Source organism: Rhinatrema bivittatum, chromosome 1 (genome assembly GCF_901001135.1).
Source record: "Rhinatrema bivittatum chromosome 1, aRhiBiv1.1, whole genome shotgun sequence".
NCBI classification, from domain to species: domain Eukaryota; kingdom Metazoa; phylum Chordata; class Amphibia; order Gymnophiona; family Rhinatrematidae; genus Rhinatrema; species Rhinatrema bivittatum.
Genome location: NC_042615.1, coordinates 487340937 through 487361332, shown reverse-complemented (window position 1 = coordinate 487361332; position 20396 = coordinate 487340937). Strand labels below are relative to the sequence as shown.

The following is a 20396-nucleotide window of genomic DNA, read 5'->3' as shown; positions in this document are numbered from 1 at the left end:
AACTGAGCGGACTCTCCCTTATTTCCATGCGTTCCCCGGGCGGGACTCTGGACTGATCCGTGGTACTACAGGAACGAAAATTATCAGGTAAGAAACTAATTTTCCTTTCCCTGTACATACTCGGATCAGTCCAGACTCCTGGGATGTACCAGAGCTTTCTTACCTGGGGTGGGGATCTGGAGAGGCCCGCTCTAAGCACTGCTTCTCCAAAACCTCCTTCACCCGGTGCCTGAACATCCAGTCTGTAGTGTCTGGCAAAGGTATGCAAAAACTTCCAAGTCGCCGCCCTGAAGATCTCCTGCAGTGAGACCATTTGACACTCCGCCCAAGAAGCCACCTGAGAACGGGTAGAATGAGCCTGAAGACCAAATGGTACAGGCTTACCACGCAGCAAATATGCCGAGCCTATAGCCTCTTTCAACCAGCGCAAAATAGTAGCTTTAGATGCCATATTTTCTCGTTTCGGACCAGCCCACAGCACAAAAAGATGGTCCGTCACACGAAATGAGTTAGTAACTTCCAGATAACGCAACAACGCCCGAACATCCAGCTTCCGTAAGTCTTTAGACATAGGGTCTGAATGGTCCAAAACGGGAAACAACAGAAGCTCCACTGACTGATTCACGTGAAAAACAGACATCACCTTCGGAAGAAAGGAAGGAACTATCCACAAGGACACACCAGAATCCGAAATTCTCAGAAATGGCTCCCTACAGGATAGAGCCTAAAGCTCCGATACCCTGCAAGAAGATGTGATAGCGATAAGGAAAATCACCTTTAATGTGAGATCCTTTATTGTAGCTGTTTTCAGAGGCTCAAAGGGCACCGTACACAGAGCTGAGAGAACCAAGCTCAGATTCCAAGAAGGACAAGGGTGCCTGATTGGGGGACATAAATGCTTTGCCCCCTTTAGGAAACGAGCCAAATCGGGGTGAGCAGCCAACGCCACGCCTTGAATGGAACCGAGCAAACAACCAAGAGCTGCCACCTGAACCTTCATGGAACTACACGATAAGCCCTTGGCGAGTCTGGATTGTAAGAAACCTAAAATATCCGACACGGAAGACAGAGTAGGAACAATCGCCTGGTCCACGTACCAAGATTCAAAGATTCTTCACATGCGCACATACTCGAGGTTGGTGGAAGTCTTGTGCGACCCGAGAAGTGTTGCCACCACAGCGTCCGAATACCCTTTGCTCCTCAGGCAGCGCCTCTCAAAAGCCATGCCGCTAGACAAAAGCGATTGACCTCTTCCAAACACACAGGCCCTTGATGGAGAAGGTCCGGGAGCAGTGGCAACCGCAGGGGTCCCACCACTGCCAGATTGACCAGGTCTGCAAACCAAGGCCGTCTCGGCCACTCTGGAGCTACGAGGATGACTTCTGTTGGGTGTATCTCCACTCTCCTGAGCACTTTGCCTATCAGCGGCCAAGGAGGGAAGATGTACAGCAGCACGGTCAGCCAGCCAGGACAGCACCAGGGCATCTACCCCTTCTGCTCCTGTTTCTCTGCGGTGACTGAAGAAGCGCAGAGTCTTGGTGTTCTGAAATGTTGCCATGAGATCCAGAAGGGGTATGCCCCACGTGTCACATATGAGCTGGAAAGCTTCGTCTGCGACCTCCCATTCCCCGGGATCGAGGGGGTGCCGACTGAGAAAGTCTGCCTGAATGTTGTCGACTCCTGCTATGGGAGACACTGCAATACTTACTAAAAGTTTCTCCGCCCAGCTGATCAGCTGCTGGGCTTCCGTGGTCACTGGCTGGCTCTTGGTTCTCCCTTGGCGATTGATATAAGCCACCGTGGTCGCATTGTCGGAAAGAATTCTGACTGACTTCCCCTGGAGGAGAGGGCGGAACGCTTGCAATGTTAACCACACTGCCCTGGTTTCCAGACGATTGATCGACCACAGATTCTTCCTGGGACCATTGTCCCTGCACGGACTTCCTCAGGCAAACTGCTCCCCAACCGGAGAGGCTGGCGTCCGTGGTCACCACTGTCCATTCGGGCACCTCCAGGGGAACTCCTCAGGATAAGTTGTTCGAGATAAGCCACCAATCAAGATTGGAGCACGCCGTATCCGTAAGAGGGAGAGGTAAATGAAACTGTTCGGAGACTGGACTCCAACGCGAAAGCAACACTGACTGTAAAGGACGCATATGAGCAAAGGCCCAGGGCACCAGCTCCAGGGTGGAAGTCATGGAGCCGAGAACCCGCAAATAATCCCGCACTCTGGGGAGATGGTTGGCCAATAAGTCGCACACTTGTCCTTGTAGCTTGACAATTCGGTCCAAGGTAAGGAACACTCACCCCTGTTGAGTGTCGAATAGGGCTCCTAAAAACTCCAAAGAATGGGTGGGCACCAGTCGGCTCTTGGCTAGGTTGATCACCCAAACCAGTGATCGCAGGAGTTGAAGCACTTTGCGAATTGCCAACTGGCCAAGCGACTCAGACTTTGCCCGAATTAGCCAGTCATCCTCTCTGCACAGATGAGCCACCACCACAACCATTAACTTGGAAAACGTTCTGGGCACGGTGGCAAGACTGAAGGGCAAAGCTTGAAACTGAAAATGGCAAGCCATCACCGAGAACCTCAGAAACTTCTGGTGGTTGGCCCGAATGCCTATGTGAAGATACGCTTCCGTTAGGTCCAGTGACACCAGAAACTCTCCTTTTCTTACCGAGGCAATGACTGACCATAATGTCTCCATGCAAAAACGTGGCACCCTGAGGCAGCGGTTTACACTCTTCAAATCCAGAATGGGTCGGAAGGACCCCTCATTTTTGGGGGACTACGAAGTAAATGGAATAACGCCCATTTCACTGCTCTGCCTGAGGAACCGGGGTGATGGCGCCGAGTTGCAGAAGGCGTTGCAAGGTATCTTGTACTGCCTGTCGTTTCTCTTCGTAACTGCATAGGGAGACCAGAAACCGCTCCAGAAGGCGGTGTGCAAAATCTAAAGTGTAGCCTTGATTTATCACAGTAAGGACCCACTGGTCCGACGTCACCTTGACACATTCGTCGTAAAACAGGGACAATCTGCCCCTGACAGTTGGATCCGAGGAATGGGTCGGCGCCCCTTTGTTGGGAAGACCTGGCCCCAGATGCGGACTGGGTAGCCCCGGTTCTGCCAAAGCGTCAGCCACGAAAGGGCTGAGACCAGGACTGTTGGCGACCAGACGCTTGCTGAAAGGAAGAAGCTGGAGCTCTGGACGGACGAAATCTCAGATTCCCTCTGAATCGAGACCGTGAAGAAAAGGAGCCCCTTGACTTGGGCCTATCCTCTGGCAGTCGGTGAACCTTGTTCTCCCCCAGAAATTGAATCATATCCTCGAGGTCCTTGCCAAAAACCAATTTACCCTTGAAAGGCAATGACCCCAGCTGGGCCTTGGAGGCAATATCCACCGACCAGTTTCTTAACCACAGGAGCCGTCGAGCCGAGACTGCAGACACCATGGATCTGGCCGAAGTCCATAACAGATCAGAGTGTGCATCCGCACTATAAGCGATCAAAGCTTCCAGATGCCCTGCTTGCTGTGCTTCTGCAACAGAAAGACCAGCATTAACCTGTAACTGTTGAACCCAGTGAAGGCCAGCTCGCATGGCAAAATTGCTGCACATAGCTGCCCGCACTCCCAGTGCAGAGACTTCAAATATTTTCTTAAGCTGCAGCTCCAACTTTCTATCCTTCAGGACTGTAGCACCCGTAGCTGGGATTGTGGTCTTTTTGGTGACTGCGGACACCGCCGCGTCCACCTTGGGCACCCGCAGTGTGTCAATTGCATCCTCCGGTAGAGGATATAGCTTATCCACAGCCTTACTAACTTTCAATCCCAAATCCGAGGTATCCCAGTCTCTAGATAGCAGAAAAATGAATAGGAAAGGAAGTAGCCAGGCCCCTCAGACCCAACACTGGGTCCATGGCCCCTAGCCTGGACTCCTCTGGCAGCCCATCTATGCCTAGCTCTCCAAGTATGGCAGGGATAGCAAATGTTCCTTACCTGTAACAGGTGTTCTCACAGGACAGCAGGATGTTAGTCCTCACATATGGGTGACATCACAGGATGGAGCCCAATCACGGAACACTTTTGTCAAAGTTTCTAGAATTTTGACTGGCACCTACTGGGCATGCCCAGCATGGCACTAAACCTGCAGCCAACAGGGATCCCTCTTCAGTCTTGTTTAAAGCTACAGGAAGTGCCGAAAAATAAAATAAGAAAACGTAACGAACCCAACACCGCAGGGCGGCGGGCGGTTTCGTGAGGACTAACATCCTGCTGTCCTGTGAGAACAGCTGTTACAGGTAAGCAACATTTGCTTTTTCACAGGACAAGCAGGATGGTCCTCACATATGGGTGAGTACCGAGCTGAGGATGTCCGAGAAATGCACCAAATGTACCCAAGCTGTGCAATAGGCACAAGGACTGGGGTGGAATTTGGTAGAGGGCATCCTGAACCCTACCGGGCAGGCGGACGGGTGTTGGTACATCAAGTTGTAAAAAGGTTTCGCAAGAAAGACTGGCCGAAGATGGAATCTTGTCTTCCGGCCTTGTCTAAGCAATAATGGGCTGTAAAGGTATGGAGAGAACTCCAGGTAGCAGCCCTGCAAATGTCAGGAAGCGGCACAGAGCGTAGGTGTGCTACTGAAGTCGCCATGGCCCTCACAGAGTGTGCCTTAACACGGTCTTGAAGTGGAATGCCTGCTTGCTGATAGTAAAAGGATATGCAGTCCGCTAACCAGGAGGAGAGAGTCTGCTTACCCACAGGCTGCCCCAATTTGGTGGAATGGAAAGAGACAAACAACTGAGTGCTTTTCCTGTGGACAGCTGTACGGTCTAGATAGAAGGCTAGAGCCCGTTTACAGTCAAAGGTATGCAGAGCCTGTTCTCCTGGATTGGAGTGAGGCCTGGGAAAAAAGGTAGGTAGCATAATGGATTGATTAATGTGAAACTCCGATACTACCTTAGGTAAGAACTTAGGGTGAGTGCAGAGTACTGCCCAGTCCTGCAGAAGTTTAGTGTAAGGTGGATAGGTAACTAGGGCCTGCAACTCTAACTCTGTGAGCAGATGTTATTGCCAATAGGAATATCACTTTCCATGTGAGAAAGCGAAGATCACAGGATTGGAGAGGCTTGAATGGTGGTTTCATGAGCTGACCTAAGACCAGATTAAGGTCCCAAGAAGGGGCCGGAGGACGCAGTGGTGGCTTGAGGTGAAGCAAGCCTGTCAGAAAACGTGTTACGAGGGGTTGTACCGAAATAGGAACGTCCCCGACACCTTTATGGAAGGCGGCTACCGCACTGACATGCATTCTAATGGAGGAAGTTTTTAGACCTGACTCTGACAAGTGCCAGAGATAGTCTAGAAACTTCGAGGTGGAACAGGTAAAGGGATCAAGGGATTGAGAAGAACACCATGACTTAAACCTGTTCCATTTGTAGAGGTAAGACTTTCTTGTGGAAGGCTTTCGTGAAGCAATCAGGACACGGGAAACTGGCTCTGAAAGGTTAAGTGGCTGAAGAATTAACCTTTCAACATCCAGGCCGTCAGGGACAAAGCTTGAAGATTGGGGTGGCATAGGCACCCGTCGTTCTGAGTGATCGGGTCCTTTCCCAAGGGAATATGCCTGCGAATGGAGAGATCCGGAAGTACTGGATACCACACTTGGCGAGGCCAGTGAGGTGCTATCAGGATCATGCATCCCTTATCCTGACGTAACTTCAAGAGAGTCTTCTAGAGAAGTGGAAGGAATGTATATAGGAGACCTGCTGCCCATGAGAGGGAGAATGCATTTCTTTGCTGAGAGTCCTGGCTGCGAGTGAGAGCGCAAAAGTTCTCTACTTTGCGGTTTTGAGGTGACGCAAAGAGGTCTATGCGAGGATGACCCCAACGTTGGAATATTGAGTCCACTACTGTGGGGTTGAGGGACCACTCGTGCGGATGGAAAGCGCGACTTAGGTTGTCTGCCAACACATTGTCCACTCCCGGCAAATAGGTGGCCCTGAGGTACATCGAGTGGGAGAGGGCCTCCACCCAATCCTACACAGCTTCCAGACACAGTAGGTAGGAGCCCGTCCCTCCCTGTTTGTTATGTACCACATGGCCACCTGGTTGTCCGTCTGAATCAGGATGACCTGATTGGAAAGGCGATCCTGAAACACCCTGAGAGCATATCTGATTGCTCGCAGCTCAAGGAAATTGATTTGGTGTTTGGCTTCCTCTAGAGACCAAGCTCCTTGTGTTTGTAAATCCGCAACATGGGCTCCCCAGCTGAGGTTGGAAGCATCAGTGGTGAGAATTATTTGAGGGTCTGGAGCCTGGAAGGGCAGGCCTTGGAGGAGATTGATCTGATTTTTCCACCAGGCTAGAGACTGACGGAGTGAGTCGGTGATGTGGACAGTGGTCGATAGAGGTTGGACGGACTGAGTCCATTGTGACAGAGTCCACTGCATGACTCATGGCCAAGCGGGCCATTGGAGTAACCTGTACTGAGGACGCCATGTGTCCCAGTAAGATGAGGAAGTGGCGTGCAGTCGTGCGTTGTTGAGACTGTAGTTGGTGTGCGAGAGAGATGAGAGTGAGAGCTCACTGTCGAGGCAGAAATGCCTTTGCCTGCAAGGTGTCCAAGTCTGCCCCTATGAATGATAAAGTTTGAGATGGGACTAAGCAGGATTTTGCGTAGTTGACTAGAAATCCTAGCGAAATCAGATTGTGTAAAGTAAGACGTAGGGACAACAGAGCAGCTTGCTGAGTGGGAACCTTGATCAACCAATCATTAGACAGGGGTAGACGTGAACACCTTGAGTCCTGAGAAAGGCTGCTTCTACTACGAGGCACTTGGTGAAGACTCGTGGTGCAGATGCCAGGCCGAATGGGAGCACTCAGTATTGATAGTGCTTGGGGCCTACTAGAAATCTCAGGAACCTGCGATGAGATGGATTTATCTCAATGTGTGTGTACGCATCTTGGAGATCAAAAGTGCAGAGCCAGTCTCCTCTTTGCAGAAGAGGAAGGAGGGAACCCAAGGTTACCATCTTGAACTTTTTTCGTTGGAGGTACTTGTTGAGGGCACGTAGGTCCAGAATTGGAAGAACACCTCTCGGTTTTTGGGGATTAGAAAGTACTGGGAATAGAATCCTAGGCCTTGTTGAGAGTAAGGTACTGGTTCTATTGCTCTGGACTGGAGGAGGAGGGAGACCACCTGCTCCAGGAGTAGTGAGTGGTTGGATGTTCCCCACACCGGTAGAGGTGGGGAGTCCGGTGGAATGGAGAGAAAGTTCAGTCGATAACCTTGAGAGATTATGGTAAGGACCCCACTGGTCTGAGGTGGTTGTGTGCCACCTGTTGTTGAAATGGCAACATAGACCTCCCACTGGTATTTGAGGCAGTGGAAACTGGCTGCTGCTCTCTATGCAGGAGTCAAAAACCGGAAGCAGGGCCCGGCTGAGGAGCTGCTTGTGGCTTTTGTTTACGAGGTTGATGAGACTGGGCCTTTTGGAAAGGTCTCGTGGAACGAGTCCTAGACTGGTGGATAGGACTTCTTTAGACGGAAGAATGACCTTTTAGTATCCTTCCTGAAAGGCTGTTTGGAGGAAGAGGGCATCAGAGAGAGCTTGCGAAGGGCCTCATGATGGTCCTTTTCCCGCACCGTCCGCTGAATCTGTTCCCCAAACAGATTGTCTCCTATGCAGAGCAGATCAGATAATCTGTCATGTACTTCAGGGCGCAAGTCCGAAGACTTAAGCCAGGCCCATCTTCTTGCCAAAATAGCAGTTGCAGATACCCTGAAAGCGGTGTCAAAGATATCATAAGAAGATCTTATTTCACACTTCCCTGCCTCAAAACCCTTGTGCACTAGGGATAGAATTTGTTCTTGGAATTGCTGAGGCAGGGACTCTGCGAAGTCCTGTATCTGCTTGAATAAGACCCTGTTGTACTGGGTCATATATAGCTGGTAGCAGGCGATCTGAGAGATAAGCATCGATCCCTGGAAGACAAGCCAGCCAATGGCATCCAAGAGTTTGTTCCTTACCTGGGGGAAAGGAAGAGTGGGGTTTTGATCTTTTTGCCCTTTTTCGGGCAGATTCTACAACCACAGATTGGTGATCCAGCTGAGGATTCTGGAAACCTGGGGCTGACTGGACCAAGTAAGTGGTATCAGCTTTTCTGTTGACTGGAGCAAAAGAACCTGAGTGTTCCCAGTTCTTTTTGAGGAGATCTAGAAGAACCTGGTGAATAGGGATGGAGGTTATTTCTTTGGGTGCATCCAGCTCCATCATTTGTCTGTCATCTTGTTCAGTCTGCAATTGGAAGGGAACCAATTCAGACATTTCCTTCACAAAGTTTATGAAGGATAGGTCTTCTTGAGGAGAACGCTTCCTGCTTTCAGTAGGAGAAGGTAGCGATGGCAAGTCATCGGTGTCTTGAGAAGAATTGTCTCTCCAGGTGTCATAGGGATCAGGATCTGCCCCTCTAGGAGCCTGAGAAGGATGGGACGATGGTATTCCTGAGAGAAGGTCCCTCTCCCCAAAAATGACATCACTTCACCAAGGGGTTTGGAGATAGGGGAGAAATAGCTCAGATTCTCCATGGAATATAGAGTTTGAGATGTTTCTTAAGAATCAACCATTTTGTCTCCTGCAGGCTTGCCTCTGCAAAGAAAGACTTTATACAAAAATAGCACAAACTTAGGAAAAAGGGTATCTAGCCCTGAGCGCCCCACAGAAGCACCTCCCTGAAAACTCTGCTGGGCCTCCCAAGGAAACAGAGATCAAAGGAGATCATGCCAGGCCCTTCCTGCACACTTAAAATGGCAGCATTTCTCTGGTTCTCCCCCTGCCACAGCACACCAAGCTTTGACCCTCCTGTCTCCTGCAATAGGGACATTATCCCTGCAGCTGCTCTGTACTCAGTTTGAACCCACAGAGGTACTCCGGTGGCAGGCTCCCCACATGCAGAATTTAATTAAAAAAAAAATATATTTTTTTTTCCTGCCTTTTCTAATACCTGAATGTAATCCAATTTGGAGTGGCTGACTAAATCTGCTAACTGCCAGCAAGCCTCTGTGTCAGATTTTTGCACTGTTTCCTCTAAACAATGCATGTGTGTGCATGCACAAACAGGTCACGAACCCCGCACACATGGCAAAACATAGCGCACACAAGAAATCTCAATATTTGTATTAATACTGGCTCATAGCACACATTTTAACTCAGCTTATAAGAAGTTGCACAAAAGGAAAATTTGTCCTTACCTGCTAATTTTCGTTCCTGTAGTACCACGGATCAGTCCAGACTCCTGGGTTTTGCCTCCCCTCCAGATGGAGACAGAGAAGTTTTTACGGACTCTGTCCTATATCCCTGAGGTGCCACCTAGAGTCTGTCAGTATTACACTGTACCCAAGCAGAAAAGAGAAACCATAACTTCCACTATAACCAAACTTCACCCCCCTCGCACAGCAGAGGAAAGAAAAACAACTTGAAAACTTATGAACCAAATCATGCCCATACTCTTACCCTGTAAAGGGGAGCATATAGTATATGAAGATTTGAACAACAACCAGCCGAGCTGACTCTCCGTTTCCCCATGTGTGGGACTCTGGACTGATCCATGGTACTACAGAAATGAAAATTAGCAGGTAAAGACCAATTTTCCTTTCCCTGTACATACCCGGATCAATCCAGACTCCTGGAATGTTCCAAAGCTTCCCTAACCAGGGTGGGACTGAGAGAGTCCCACTCGGATCACACTAGCGCTGAAGGAACCGGACTCTGGGGCCGGACATCAAGGCAGTAATGCCTCGCAAAAGTGTGCAGAGATTTCCATGTAGCCACCCGACAAATTTCCTGTGGCGACATCTGCTGACATTCCACCCATGAAGTCGCTTGCGATAGAGTAGAATGAGCTCTGAGACCAACCGGAATCGGACGGCCCTGAACTAGACATGCCGAAACAATAGCTTCCTTTAGCCAGTGCGCAATAGTGGCTCTTCAGCTTTATGACCCCTCCTGGGACCACTCCACAACACGAAAAGATGGTCCGACAAACAAACTATTCGTAACCTCCAAGTAACGCAACACCACCCTTTTCACGTCCAACTTTCGTAAGTCCCTAGATTCGGAAGTAGGAAAATCCAGTCTTTCAAAAGAAGGGAGCTCCACCGACTGATTCAAATGAAAAGAGGATGCCACTTTCAGGAGAAAGGAAGGGACTGTCCGCAAGGAAACCCCTTCCTCTGTAATCCTTAAGAAGGGCTCTCTGCAAGATAAGGCCTGAAGTTCTGATACACATCGTGCTGAGGCGATAGCTACGAGGAAGACTACCTTCAAAGTCAGATCTTTCAGGGTTGCTCGTTTCAACGGTTTGAAGGGCGCATTACAGAGGGAGCAGAGCAGAGGACCAGATTCAGCTTCCACGAGGGACAAAGGTGCCGAACCTGGGGATGCAGATGTTTAGTGCCATGCAGAAAACGAGCTACATCTGGATGGGCTGCTAGAGTCACACCCTACACTTTACTCCGAAAACAACCCAGGGCTGCCACCTGAACTCGCAGAGAATTAAAGGCCAATCCCTTAGCTAGACCTGCCTGTAGAAAGGCCAGAACATCTGCAATGGAAGCCCTGGATGGCTCCACCTGGTTGTCTAGGCACCAGGCCTCGAAAACACCCCAAACTAACGTACGCCATGGAAGTAGAAGCTTAATGGACTGTAAAAGCGTGGCAATCACCGCATCCGAATAACCCTTGCTCCTTAATCTCTGCTTTTCATAAGCCATGCTGCTAGATAGAAGCGATCTGCCTCTCTGAAACAAATGGGCCCTTGATGCAGGAGATCCGGAGACGGACGAAACCTCAGCGGACCTCTACTGCTAGATTCAGGAAATCCGCAAACCATGGACGCCTCGGCCACTCTGGCGCCATGAGTATCACTTTTACAGGATGAGCTTCGATGCGGTGCAGAACCTTGCCCACCAGTGGCCACGGTGGAAACACGTACAACAGAATGTCCCTTGTCCAGGGAAGGACCAGAGCATCTACCCCTTCTGCTCCTGTCTTTCTTCGCCGACTAAAGAATCGAGGAGCCTTGGCATCGCGACACGTCACCATCAGGTCCATGGCGGGCTTGGACCAGCGGTTGCACAGGAACTGAAAGACCTCCTCAGAGTTCCCACTCCCCTGGGTCCAACTGGTGGCGGCTGAGAAAATCGGCCTGCACATTGTCCACCCTGGCAATGTGAGAGACCGCTATCTTGTACAAATGCTGTTCCGCCCAGTTGATCAAAAGTTGAGCTTCCGTCGCCAACGGACGACTCTTGGTTCTGCCTTGACAATTGATGTAGGCAACTGTAGTCACACTGTCGGAGAGTACTCTTACCGATCTTCCCTATATACTAAGGGAAGGAAGGCCTGCAGAGCCATTCGCACCGCCCTGGTCTCCAACCAATTGATCACCCAGGAGGATTCCGTTCTCATCTATTGTCCTTGCACTGCTCTCCCCTGACATACTGCTCCCCAACCGGAGAGGCTGGCAATGGTGGTCAGTACTATCCAAAAAGGAATTTCCAAGTCCACCCCCCCAATGCATGTTGTCCGGGCAGAGCCACCAAAGAAGGCTGGAACGTGCCGAGTCAGTGAGCAGTAGGAGAAGATAAAACTGCTCAGAGAGTGGATTTCACTGGGAGAGCAAGGCTGACTGAAGTGGACGCATATGAGCAAAGGCCCACGGGACCAGATCGAGAGTGGAAGCCATCGAACCTAGAACTTGTAAATAATTCCAGACAATGAGAGAGGCATGGACCGTAGAGATTTCACCTGAGCGAGAAGCTTGTTGCATCTCTCCTCAGTAAGAAAAACCTTGCCCAGGAGCGTGTCGAATCGAGCACACAGAAACGCCAGGGACTGAGAAGGAACTAAATGACTTGTCAGGATTGACAACCCAGCCCAACGAACTCAACCGGTGCAACACTTTCTGAACCGCCGTCCGGCAAAGGTCCTCCGATTTTCATCCAGATAAGGCTATACCAATATACCCTCCTTCCGAAGCGCTGCTGCAACAACCACCATCACCTGGGTGAACACTCTGGGCGCTGTCGCCAGACCAAAGGGTAGTGCACAAAATTGAAAATGATGCCAGAGGACTGCAAACCGCAGATACCTCCGATGATCCAGATGGATGGGTATATGTAAGTATGCTTCCGTCAGATCTAGAGACGCCAAAAACTCTCCCTTGTGGATGGACGCCATCACCGAGCGAAGAGTTTCCATGCAAAACCGAGGTACCTTCAGCGTGCGATTGACACTCTTTAAATCAAAGATGGGACGGAAGATGGAGTATCGACCTCGCCTGAGTTCTCCTGTGGGCACCGGAACTATGGCTCCCAATTCTTAAAGACGTCATAGTGTGTCTAGTACTGCCTGACGTTTTTGACGGTAAGAACATGGGGAACCCAGATAACGGTCCTGCAGTGGCCGAGCAAAATCTAAAGTGTAGCCGTGTTCTATTATATTTAGGACCGATTTATCTAAGGTCAAATTGGTCCACTCCTCTACAAAGAGACAGCCTTCCCCCTATCTTTGGTACAGAAGAGTGAACCGGCTTCGCTTCATTGTGAGGATTTGAGAGCACCATGTGCTTGTGGGGCTCCGTCTCTACCAGGACGTCGGCCGCGAAAGGACTGATTCCAGGAGTGTTGCCAGGCCGGACCCTTGATGAGACGAGGACCCTGAAGATCGAGATGAACAAAACCAACGATTTCCCCGAAATCTGGCCCTTTGGGAAAAAGATCCCGAGTCCTAGGCCTGTCCTCAGACAACTTGTGGACTCTGTTCTCTCCCAGAGATTTAATCAGGTCCTCCAATTGTTGACCGAAGAATAGCTTTCCCTTGAAAAGCAAGGATCCCAGCTGAGCTTTGGAAGAAATATCTGCAGACCAGTTCCTGAGCCAGAGGAGCCTGTGGGCAGAGACAGCCGAAAACATGTTTCTCCCTGAAGTACGAAGATCATCATAAAGCGCATCAGCGCTGTAAGCGACCACAGCCTCCGCCTCAGAAAAAATTGCAGTCGATTTTAAGTGCTGCACCCAGGGGAGGCTGGCTCTCAGTGCAAAACTACTGCACATGGCTGCCCAAACCCCGAGGGCTGAGACCTCAAAAATCTTTTTAAGCTACAGCTCCAATTTACGATCCTGCAAATCCTTAAGAGCAGTGGCTTCTGTCACAGGGATGGTGGTCTTTGTCACCGTAGATACAGCTGCATCCACCTTGGGCATTTTGAGAAGGTCCAGAGCCTCCTCCAGTAGCAGGTACAATTTATCCATAGCTCAGCTGACTTTCAACCCCAAATCTGGAGTGTCCCACTCCCGAAACAACAGGTCAGTAACAGACATATGGAAGGGGAACGATTTTGCTGGACCCCGGAGTCCATCATCGGATCCACTGTCCCCATCCGCGAATCTTCCGGAGGAACCTCGATCCCCAATTCTTCCAGAATAGCCGGAATGAGAGGTCCTAACTCATCCTTACTGAATAAACGCACCACCTTGGGGTCATCTCCCTCAACCAAAGGTATTCCTGCGTGCTTGAAGGCTGGGTCTGGTATCTGGGTCCGGATCTGCATCAGGTCCTTGTGGATCATGTGGCGGTGTGTGTCCACCCCATCCGAGGTATCCGAAGACGTAGTGTCCACTGGATCCGAAATAGATTGGAGAGGGCACTTAGATTTCGCGGCTCCCATCACTGGTGGGGACTTGGGCCGCTTATGGGTTGAGCCAGCATCCCTGCTGCAATGAGAAGCCCCTGATGCTGCCCGAAAGCCCCTGCTACCCTATTTCTTTGCTGTTTTCCAGGCCTTAAAGGCCTTGTGGAGCAGCAACACAAAGTCAGAGGAGAATGAAGATGAAGAATCTTCTGGGACACCCCCGGGGTCCCTCCCCGGCAAATGCTCCTGATCCTCCTGGAAACACCCCCCCCCCGGAGGCCCCAGGCCGCGGCGAAAGAAGTGGAGGGGATTTGCACCTCCACAGTCTGCTGGAGACAGAGAAATACTGACAGACTCTAAGTGGCACCTCAGGGGTATAGGACGGAGTCCATTAAAACTTCTGTCTCCATCTGCTGGTGGGGAGGCAAAACCCAGGAGTCTGGACTGATCCGGGTACGTACAGGGAAAGAAAATGTTTGCACATATAGCCTGTCAAAAAGCCCTCTCTCAAGGCTTCTGAACCAAAGGAAGCGCTTTCCTGGTTCGGAGGTCAAGACATTATTGTTTTCAATAAGTATGCAAGGAAGAGAAAGTTGCCACTCTGCAAGTCACCAATGGCAACACTAAAAGTTCTAACCATAAAGCAGCCTACACCCTGGTACAGTATGCCCTCAATTTCTTGGGACATGGCAATCCTTTGGATATGTAAGCTTCCCCATTATTTTCTTACTCCAACAAGCTATTGATGCCTTTGAAGCTATTACTACTCTTCTAGAACCACTAAACCAAACCATGATACAGCACGGATATGCTTGCCTGTCATAAGCTGGAAATAGAGAATATTGGCAGGCTGAGATCAGCATGGGAGCCTATAAGAGATGATGTCAGCAAACCTGGTAGTTTCTGTCTCCATTTGCTGGCTGGGAGGCATAACCTATGCATTTGGACTGGTCTGGCTGGATGAAAAGGAAGAGAATCAACATGCCAGAGCTCCAAGAAGAAAACTTTACTCTTAAGGGAGTTAGAGCCCCTCATGATCTTAAAAGCCCTGAGGCAACCCAAATCTACTTCCTCTCTCCTCTTGGGTTCTACCAGGGCCTCCAAAGGAAGATCAACTGGGAGCCTTCCAAATGGTGCACCAGCCCAGGTACGTCTGTATGTGCTGGAGACAGAAATACTCATCAGGTTTACTACTGCACCAACTCATGTACTGTGAGTGATGTCACTGAAAACATGCAGTTATGTGTCCATTCGCTAACAGAGAGGCATAACTTACTTGTTTACACTGGTATGGCAGGACAAGTAGCTGTTTCCAGCTACCAGATCTCTCTTGCTGTGGGACTTAACCCAAGTCTAACAGCTGTAATGCGGCATGTGAACAAGCTGAAAAGTGCCTGCTTGAAAAAGTGCACATGCTGTGCACACCTCTGCTGCTCACCTTCCCCCTTCAAGTCTACAGGAGAAGAGAGTCAGCAGCAATGGGGCATGGAGGCCAGCTGCTCTTCCTGCTTCTCCATTCAAATTGCCACAGTGCTGAAGATAGAGAGCTCATCTTGCTTTCCCTTCTGGACATACTGTGTGTAGGGTTCAAGGCCCCACATGCACACCTGCACCTGGATGCATACAGACCAACCCTTATTTGATGCTCTTGTGAAATGTCCCTAAAAAACACATTGCATAGTCCTGTATAGACACTTCTAGTGATTGAAAGAACAAAACAGCAGATGGCTGGTCAAATGGTGATGGATGATGTTACTTCCTGGATTTCTTCAAGGTTCTGGTGTTGGTCTCTCCCTGCAGATTTAAGATAATATCCTACCATCCAGACAGAAGAGAAATTATAAAATGCGTGTATCCTCTGACAGTACCTGTGTAGCTCAGGAATGGAATGGGACTTGCTGCCACTCACCTGACACACAGTCATGCATGCTCTCTGCATCTAGCACTTTACACTCCTCTGTCCAGCGGGTCAGAGCTGTGGGGATACTTGACAGAGTTCCTGCAAAGATAGATCAGAGAAAGCAGTGTAGCCATCACAGGCTCTTCAAAAAATCTCTAATCCTGCTTTAATTACCCACAGACCTAGTGGGCAGCTACCTGTTTCAGTCTAAATATGGATTACCAGAAGGACTAACAAGACTGACCTCTGTCCAAGCTTCTGGTGCATAATTACTATATCCTACCACTAGACACTAAGGCAAGTGGAGCAGGAGCCTGCTGTGCTCTGGACCTCATCCATACTCCTTCCTGATGTGCAGAGCAAACGTTCCATACAGCTCTGTGTAGAGCTGACCCAGTCACTCACACCCCTCTCCCTCTTAGTGCCGTCTCTCCCTCATCACACATTCTGCATAGCTTACCTTCCACAAGCCGCTTTCCTACAGCTCTAGCTGACTGTCCATTTTTATGTTATCCCTCCTCCAGCTGTATGACATTCTCTCCTTCTGTATCACTCTCTCCACTGCATAACTTTCACCCCCTTGGTCATCTTGTTTCTCCCCTGCATGACATTTTCCTTCTCTTGTCAAGTCCCTGTTCGGCATGACTCAAATCCCTCCTCTGATTCACCTCCCACTGCCTCCCCCACCATGTGACTGACCTCCCTGGCTGGTAGCCGTGCTTTGATCATGGAAGAAGTCATCCAACAACTCATCGTCCGAGCGTGCGATGATGTGAACATCATCATTGCCCACCAGGAGACGGGCTCGGCCCCGGCTCTGCATGGGAAGACTACTGCTCAGTTGTAGAATATCTGCTGCGGCTGATGGGCCCAGTAACCTGCAGGAATTACAATACTCAAGTCAACTCTGGCAAAGATCTGACATACAGATATGGAACCCACCAGCAAGGTCTAACAGTGACATTGTTGTGCTTACCAGATCTAGGACCTCAATGACTTCACCTCTAATACTCTTGATTTTCTTTCTGGCTCCCCATTCCCCCCATGGCTTTTTTTTTTTTTAAAACACTATTTGTGAATGAATTATCCTATTCCAACTTCTTCCATTGTGAAGAGGGCCATACTGCACAGATACTGTTCTTACATAAGACATAAGAAGATAAGACTTGCCATAATGGATCAGACCAAAAGTCCATCAAGCACAGTTTCCTGTTTCCAAATATTCGCCAATCCAGGTCACAAGTACCTGGCAGGATCCCAAGGGGTAGATTCCAAGCTGCGTAACCCAAGAATAAGCAGTGGATTTCTGCAACTCTACCTTCATAAAGGTTACTGGACTTTTCCACAAACGCAGCTACACTAATAGCTTTCATCACATCATCTGGCAACAAATTCCAGAGCATAATTATGCATTGAGTAAAAAAAAAAATATTTTCTCTTAATAGTTTTAAAAATACTTCTTAACTTCATTCTTGAGAGAACAATGCCCATACACAGGAGAAACAGAGTTGGGGGAGGGAGAGGGCAGTGCTTGAAGCTATTTAACGAGTCAGGAAGAAAGTCATTCCAGCCTTTGCTGACATTGCTAAATTCAGTTCTGGGACCTGAGCACTGCAGTGCAAGGATCACATCCTGAAGTCCACGGGCCATGTGCTGCTCCTGAGCACTATAAGAAAGCCTTGTACTGAGTCATTAAAGGCTGCAATATCTTATAGAAAAGAAAATTATTCCTTACCTGCTAATTTTCGTTCCTGTAGTACCATGGATCAGTCCAGACAGTGGGTTATGTCCCCCTTCCAGCAGACGGAGTCAGAGCAAAAACTGTAAGGACGGCCCCCTAATAGGTTGGAGTGCCCTCTGTGTCCCTTCAGTATAAAGAATATCAAAGCAAGTAAGAAAAACATTGGATAGATCAAGAAACATCGAACTTTGAACTGTAAACGTGTAAAACTTGCAAAAATGAACCATTAGTCAGTCACAAAACATCACAAGTAAATTAAGCAGTCGAGCTGAGAATAATCCCTATCCCATAAATCCTTAGGGAGGGCGTCTGGACAGATCCATGGTTCTACAGGAACGAAAATTAGCAGGTAAGAAATAATTTTCTTTTCCCTGTACATACCCGGATCAGTCCAGACAGTGGGATGTACCAAAGCTTCCTACGTAGGGTGGGCCCTGGATAGCCCAGCTCGAATGACTTGAACACCAAAAGAGCTAAATATCGGTGGTTGGACATTCAAACGATAGTGCCGTGCAAACATGTGCAACAATTTCCAGGTAGCTGCTCTGCAGATCTCCTGCGGAGAGACAGCCTGGCTTTCTGCCCAAGAAGCTGCTTGACCACGAAGCGAATGAGCCTTGATACCCTCTGGAGGTGAGCGACCAGCCTTGATGTACGCTGAAGAAATCGCTTCCCTTTAGCCAACGAGCAATAGTGGTTCTAGAAGCCTTGTTTCCTCTGTTGGGACCGCTCCAGAGTACAAAGAGGTGGTCCGATAAATGGAAATCATTAGTAACTTCCAAATATCAAATGGGGATGCGCTTGACATCGAGCCGAAGTTCTCTGGACTCTTTGGCCGGAAAAGATGGAAGTTCCACCGACTGATTCAAATGAAAAGCGGAGACCACTTAGGCAGAAATGATGGTACCGTGGTCAAGGATACACCCGAGTCTGTGAAGCGGAGGTAGGGCTCTCTACACGACAAAACTTGGATTTCTGAGATCCTTCGAGCTGAACATATAGACACCAGGAAAACCATCTTGAGAGTGAGATCCTTCAGGGTAGCTCTTGCCAGCGGCTCGAAAGGTGGGCTGCTCAGGATCCTGAGGACCAAATTTAGGCTCCAAGATGGATACAAACTGTGAACTGGTGGTTTTATGTGCTTTGCTCCACGCAAAAACCGCACTATGTCAGGATGAGAAGAAAGAGGAGCTCCTTCCAGGTGACGCACGAGAGAACAAAGGGCCACCACCTGAACTCTCAGGGAATTGTAGGCCAAACCTTTCTCGAGACCTCGTTGTAAGAAGGAAAGAATGTTGGCTACTGAAGCACGACGTGGAGAAATATGCATGGAGTCACACCAGGCCTCAAATACTTTCCAGACACGGACATATGTGATGGACGTAGAAGTTTTCCTGACCTTGAGGAGGGTGAAAATAACAACCTCCGGGTAACCTCGTTTTCTCAGCCTGCGTCTTTCAAAAGCCAGGCTGCAAGACAGAAGTGATCTGCCCGGTCAAAAAATATCAGCCCCTGATTTAGGAGGTTCGGCAGAAGTCCCAGACGAAGAGGACCTTCCACTGCCATGTTGACCAAGTCCGCAAACCATGGCCTTCGGGGCCATTCCGGTGCCATGAGGATTACTGGCCCTTGGTGGATTTCTATTCTACGAAGCACCGTTCCCACCAGGGGCCATGGGAGGAACACGTAGAGTAGCAGGTTCCGCTGCCACGGGAGGACCAGAGCATCCCCTCCTTCTGCACCGTGCTCTCTTCTGCGACTGAAGATGCGCGGAGCTTTTGCATTCTGTTGGGTGGCTATTAGGTCTAGATGGGGGGGTCCCCCATTGGCAGAAGAGAAGATTCACCACATCTCTGGACAGTTCCCACTCCCCTGGATCTAAGCGTTGACGGCTTAGGAATTCTGCTTGAATACTGTCCACTCCCGCTATGTGGGATGCCACTAGCCTGGAGAGGTGGAGCTCTGCCCACACCATCAACTTATCCGTCTCCCGGGATACATGACGGCTCCTCGTTCCTCCTTGGCAGTTGACGTACACTACTGTCGTTGCGTTGGAGAGTATTTGCACCGCTTGCCCCTAGACTAGGGACAGGAAACGCTTCAATGCAAGATGAACCGCTCTGGTCTCCAGACGATTGATCGGCCATGATGCCTGCATGGGCGTCCATCGACCTTGAGTCAACTGCATCTTGCACACTGCCCCCCAGCCAGAGAGGCTGGCATCCGTGGTGACGATCACCCACTGTTTGACCTCCAAGTCCACTCCCTGCAACAAGTGATCCAGACTGAGCCACCAGAGCAGACTGTCCCTGGCCAAGTTCGGCAGTGGGAGGGGTGCTTGAAACTCCCGAGACAATGGCTTCCAGCGAGAGAGTAACGCACTCTGTAGAGGACGCATATGTGCGAAGGCCCAAGGAACTAAATCTATAGTTGAAGCCATAGAGCCCAGCACTTGGAGTTAGTCCCATGCCGTGGGGAGCGGAAGACAGCTGAAGCGCTGCACCTGAGCGAGTAGAGATTGCGCCCGGTCCCGACGAAGGAAGACTTTGCCCAGCATGGTATTGACGTGTGCTCCTAGGAAGGCGAGTGTCTGCGATGGAGTAAGACTGCTCTTGGCAAGATTGACAACCCATCCAAGAGAGCAGAGAAGATGTAGAACTCTGTCAACCGCTCGCTGGCACAGATCCCTAGACTTCGCTCAGATGAGCCAGTCGTCCAGGTAGGGGTGCACTAGGATCCCCTCCTTCCGTAGTGCCGCCGCTACGACAACCATCACCTTGGTGAATGTGCATGGTGTGGTCGCCAGCCTGAAGGGCAGGGCCTGAAATTGAAAATGCTGGCTGAGGATCTTGAAGTGAAGGAAGCGCCAATGGTCGTGCAGGATAGGGATGTGGAGATAGCTTCCTTGGATTTGACAAAGGCCTAAGAACTCCCTTTCGTGTACCGCCACTATCACAGAGTGCAATGTTTCCATCCTGAAATGTGGAATTTTGAGGGCCCTGTTGACCATCTTGAGATCAAGGATTGGACCAAAAGACCCTTCCTTTTTGGGGACTACGAAG

General features: G+C 49.8%; 1 protein-coding gene across 9 annotated transcripts in view; it reads right to left on the bottom strand.

The window, feature by feature from the left end:
- HUWE1 (HECT, UBA and WWE domain containing E3 ubiquitin protein ligase 1) overlaps positions 1–20396 on the bottom strand; it is a 907188-nt gene that overhangs the window by 237182 nt on the left and 649610 nt on the right. For all 9 annotated transcript variants that reach the window (XM_029607938.1, XM_029607967.1, XM_029607972.1 and 6 more), the window contains 2 exons: positions 16293–16471; positions 15603–15692 (listed from right to left, as the gene is read on the bottom strand). In XM_029607938.1, the coding sequence (XP_029463798.1) occupies positions 15603–15692; positions 16293–16471 (269 nt within the window). The remainder of the gene's footprint in view (positions 1–15602; positions 15693–16292; positions 16472–20396) is intronic.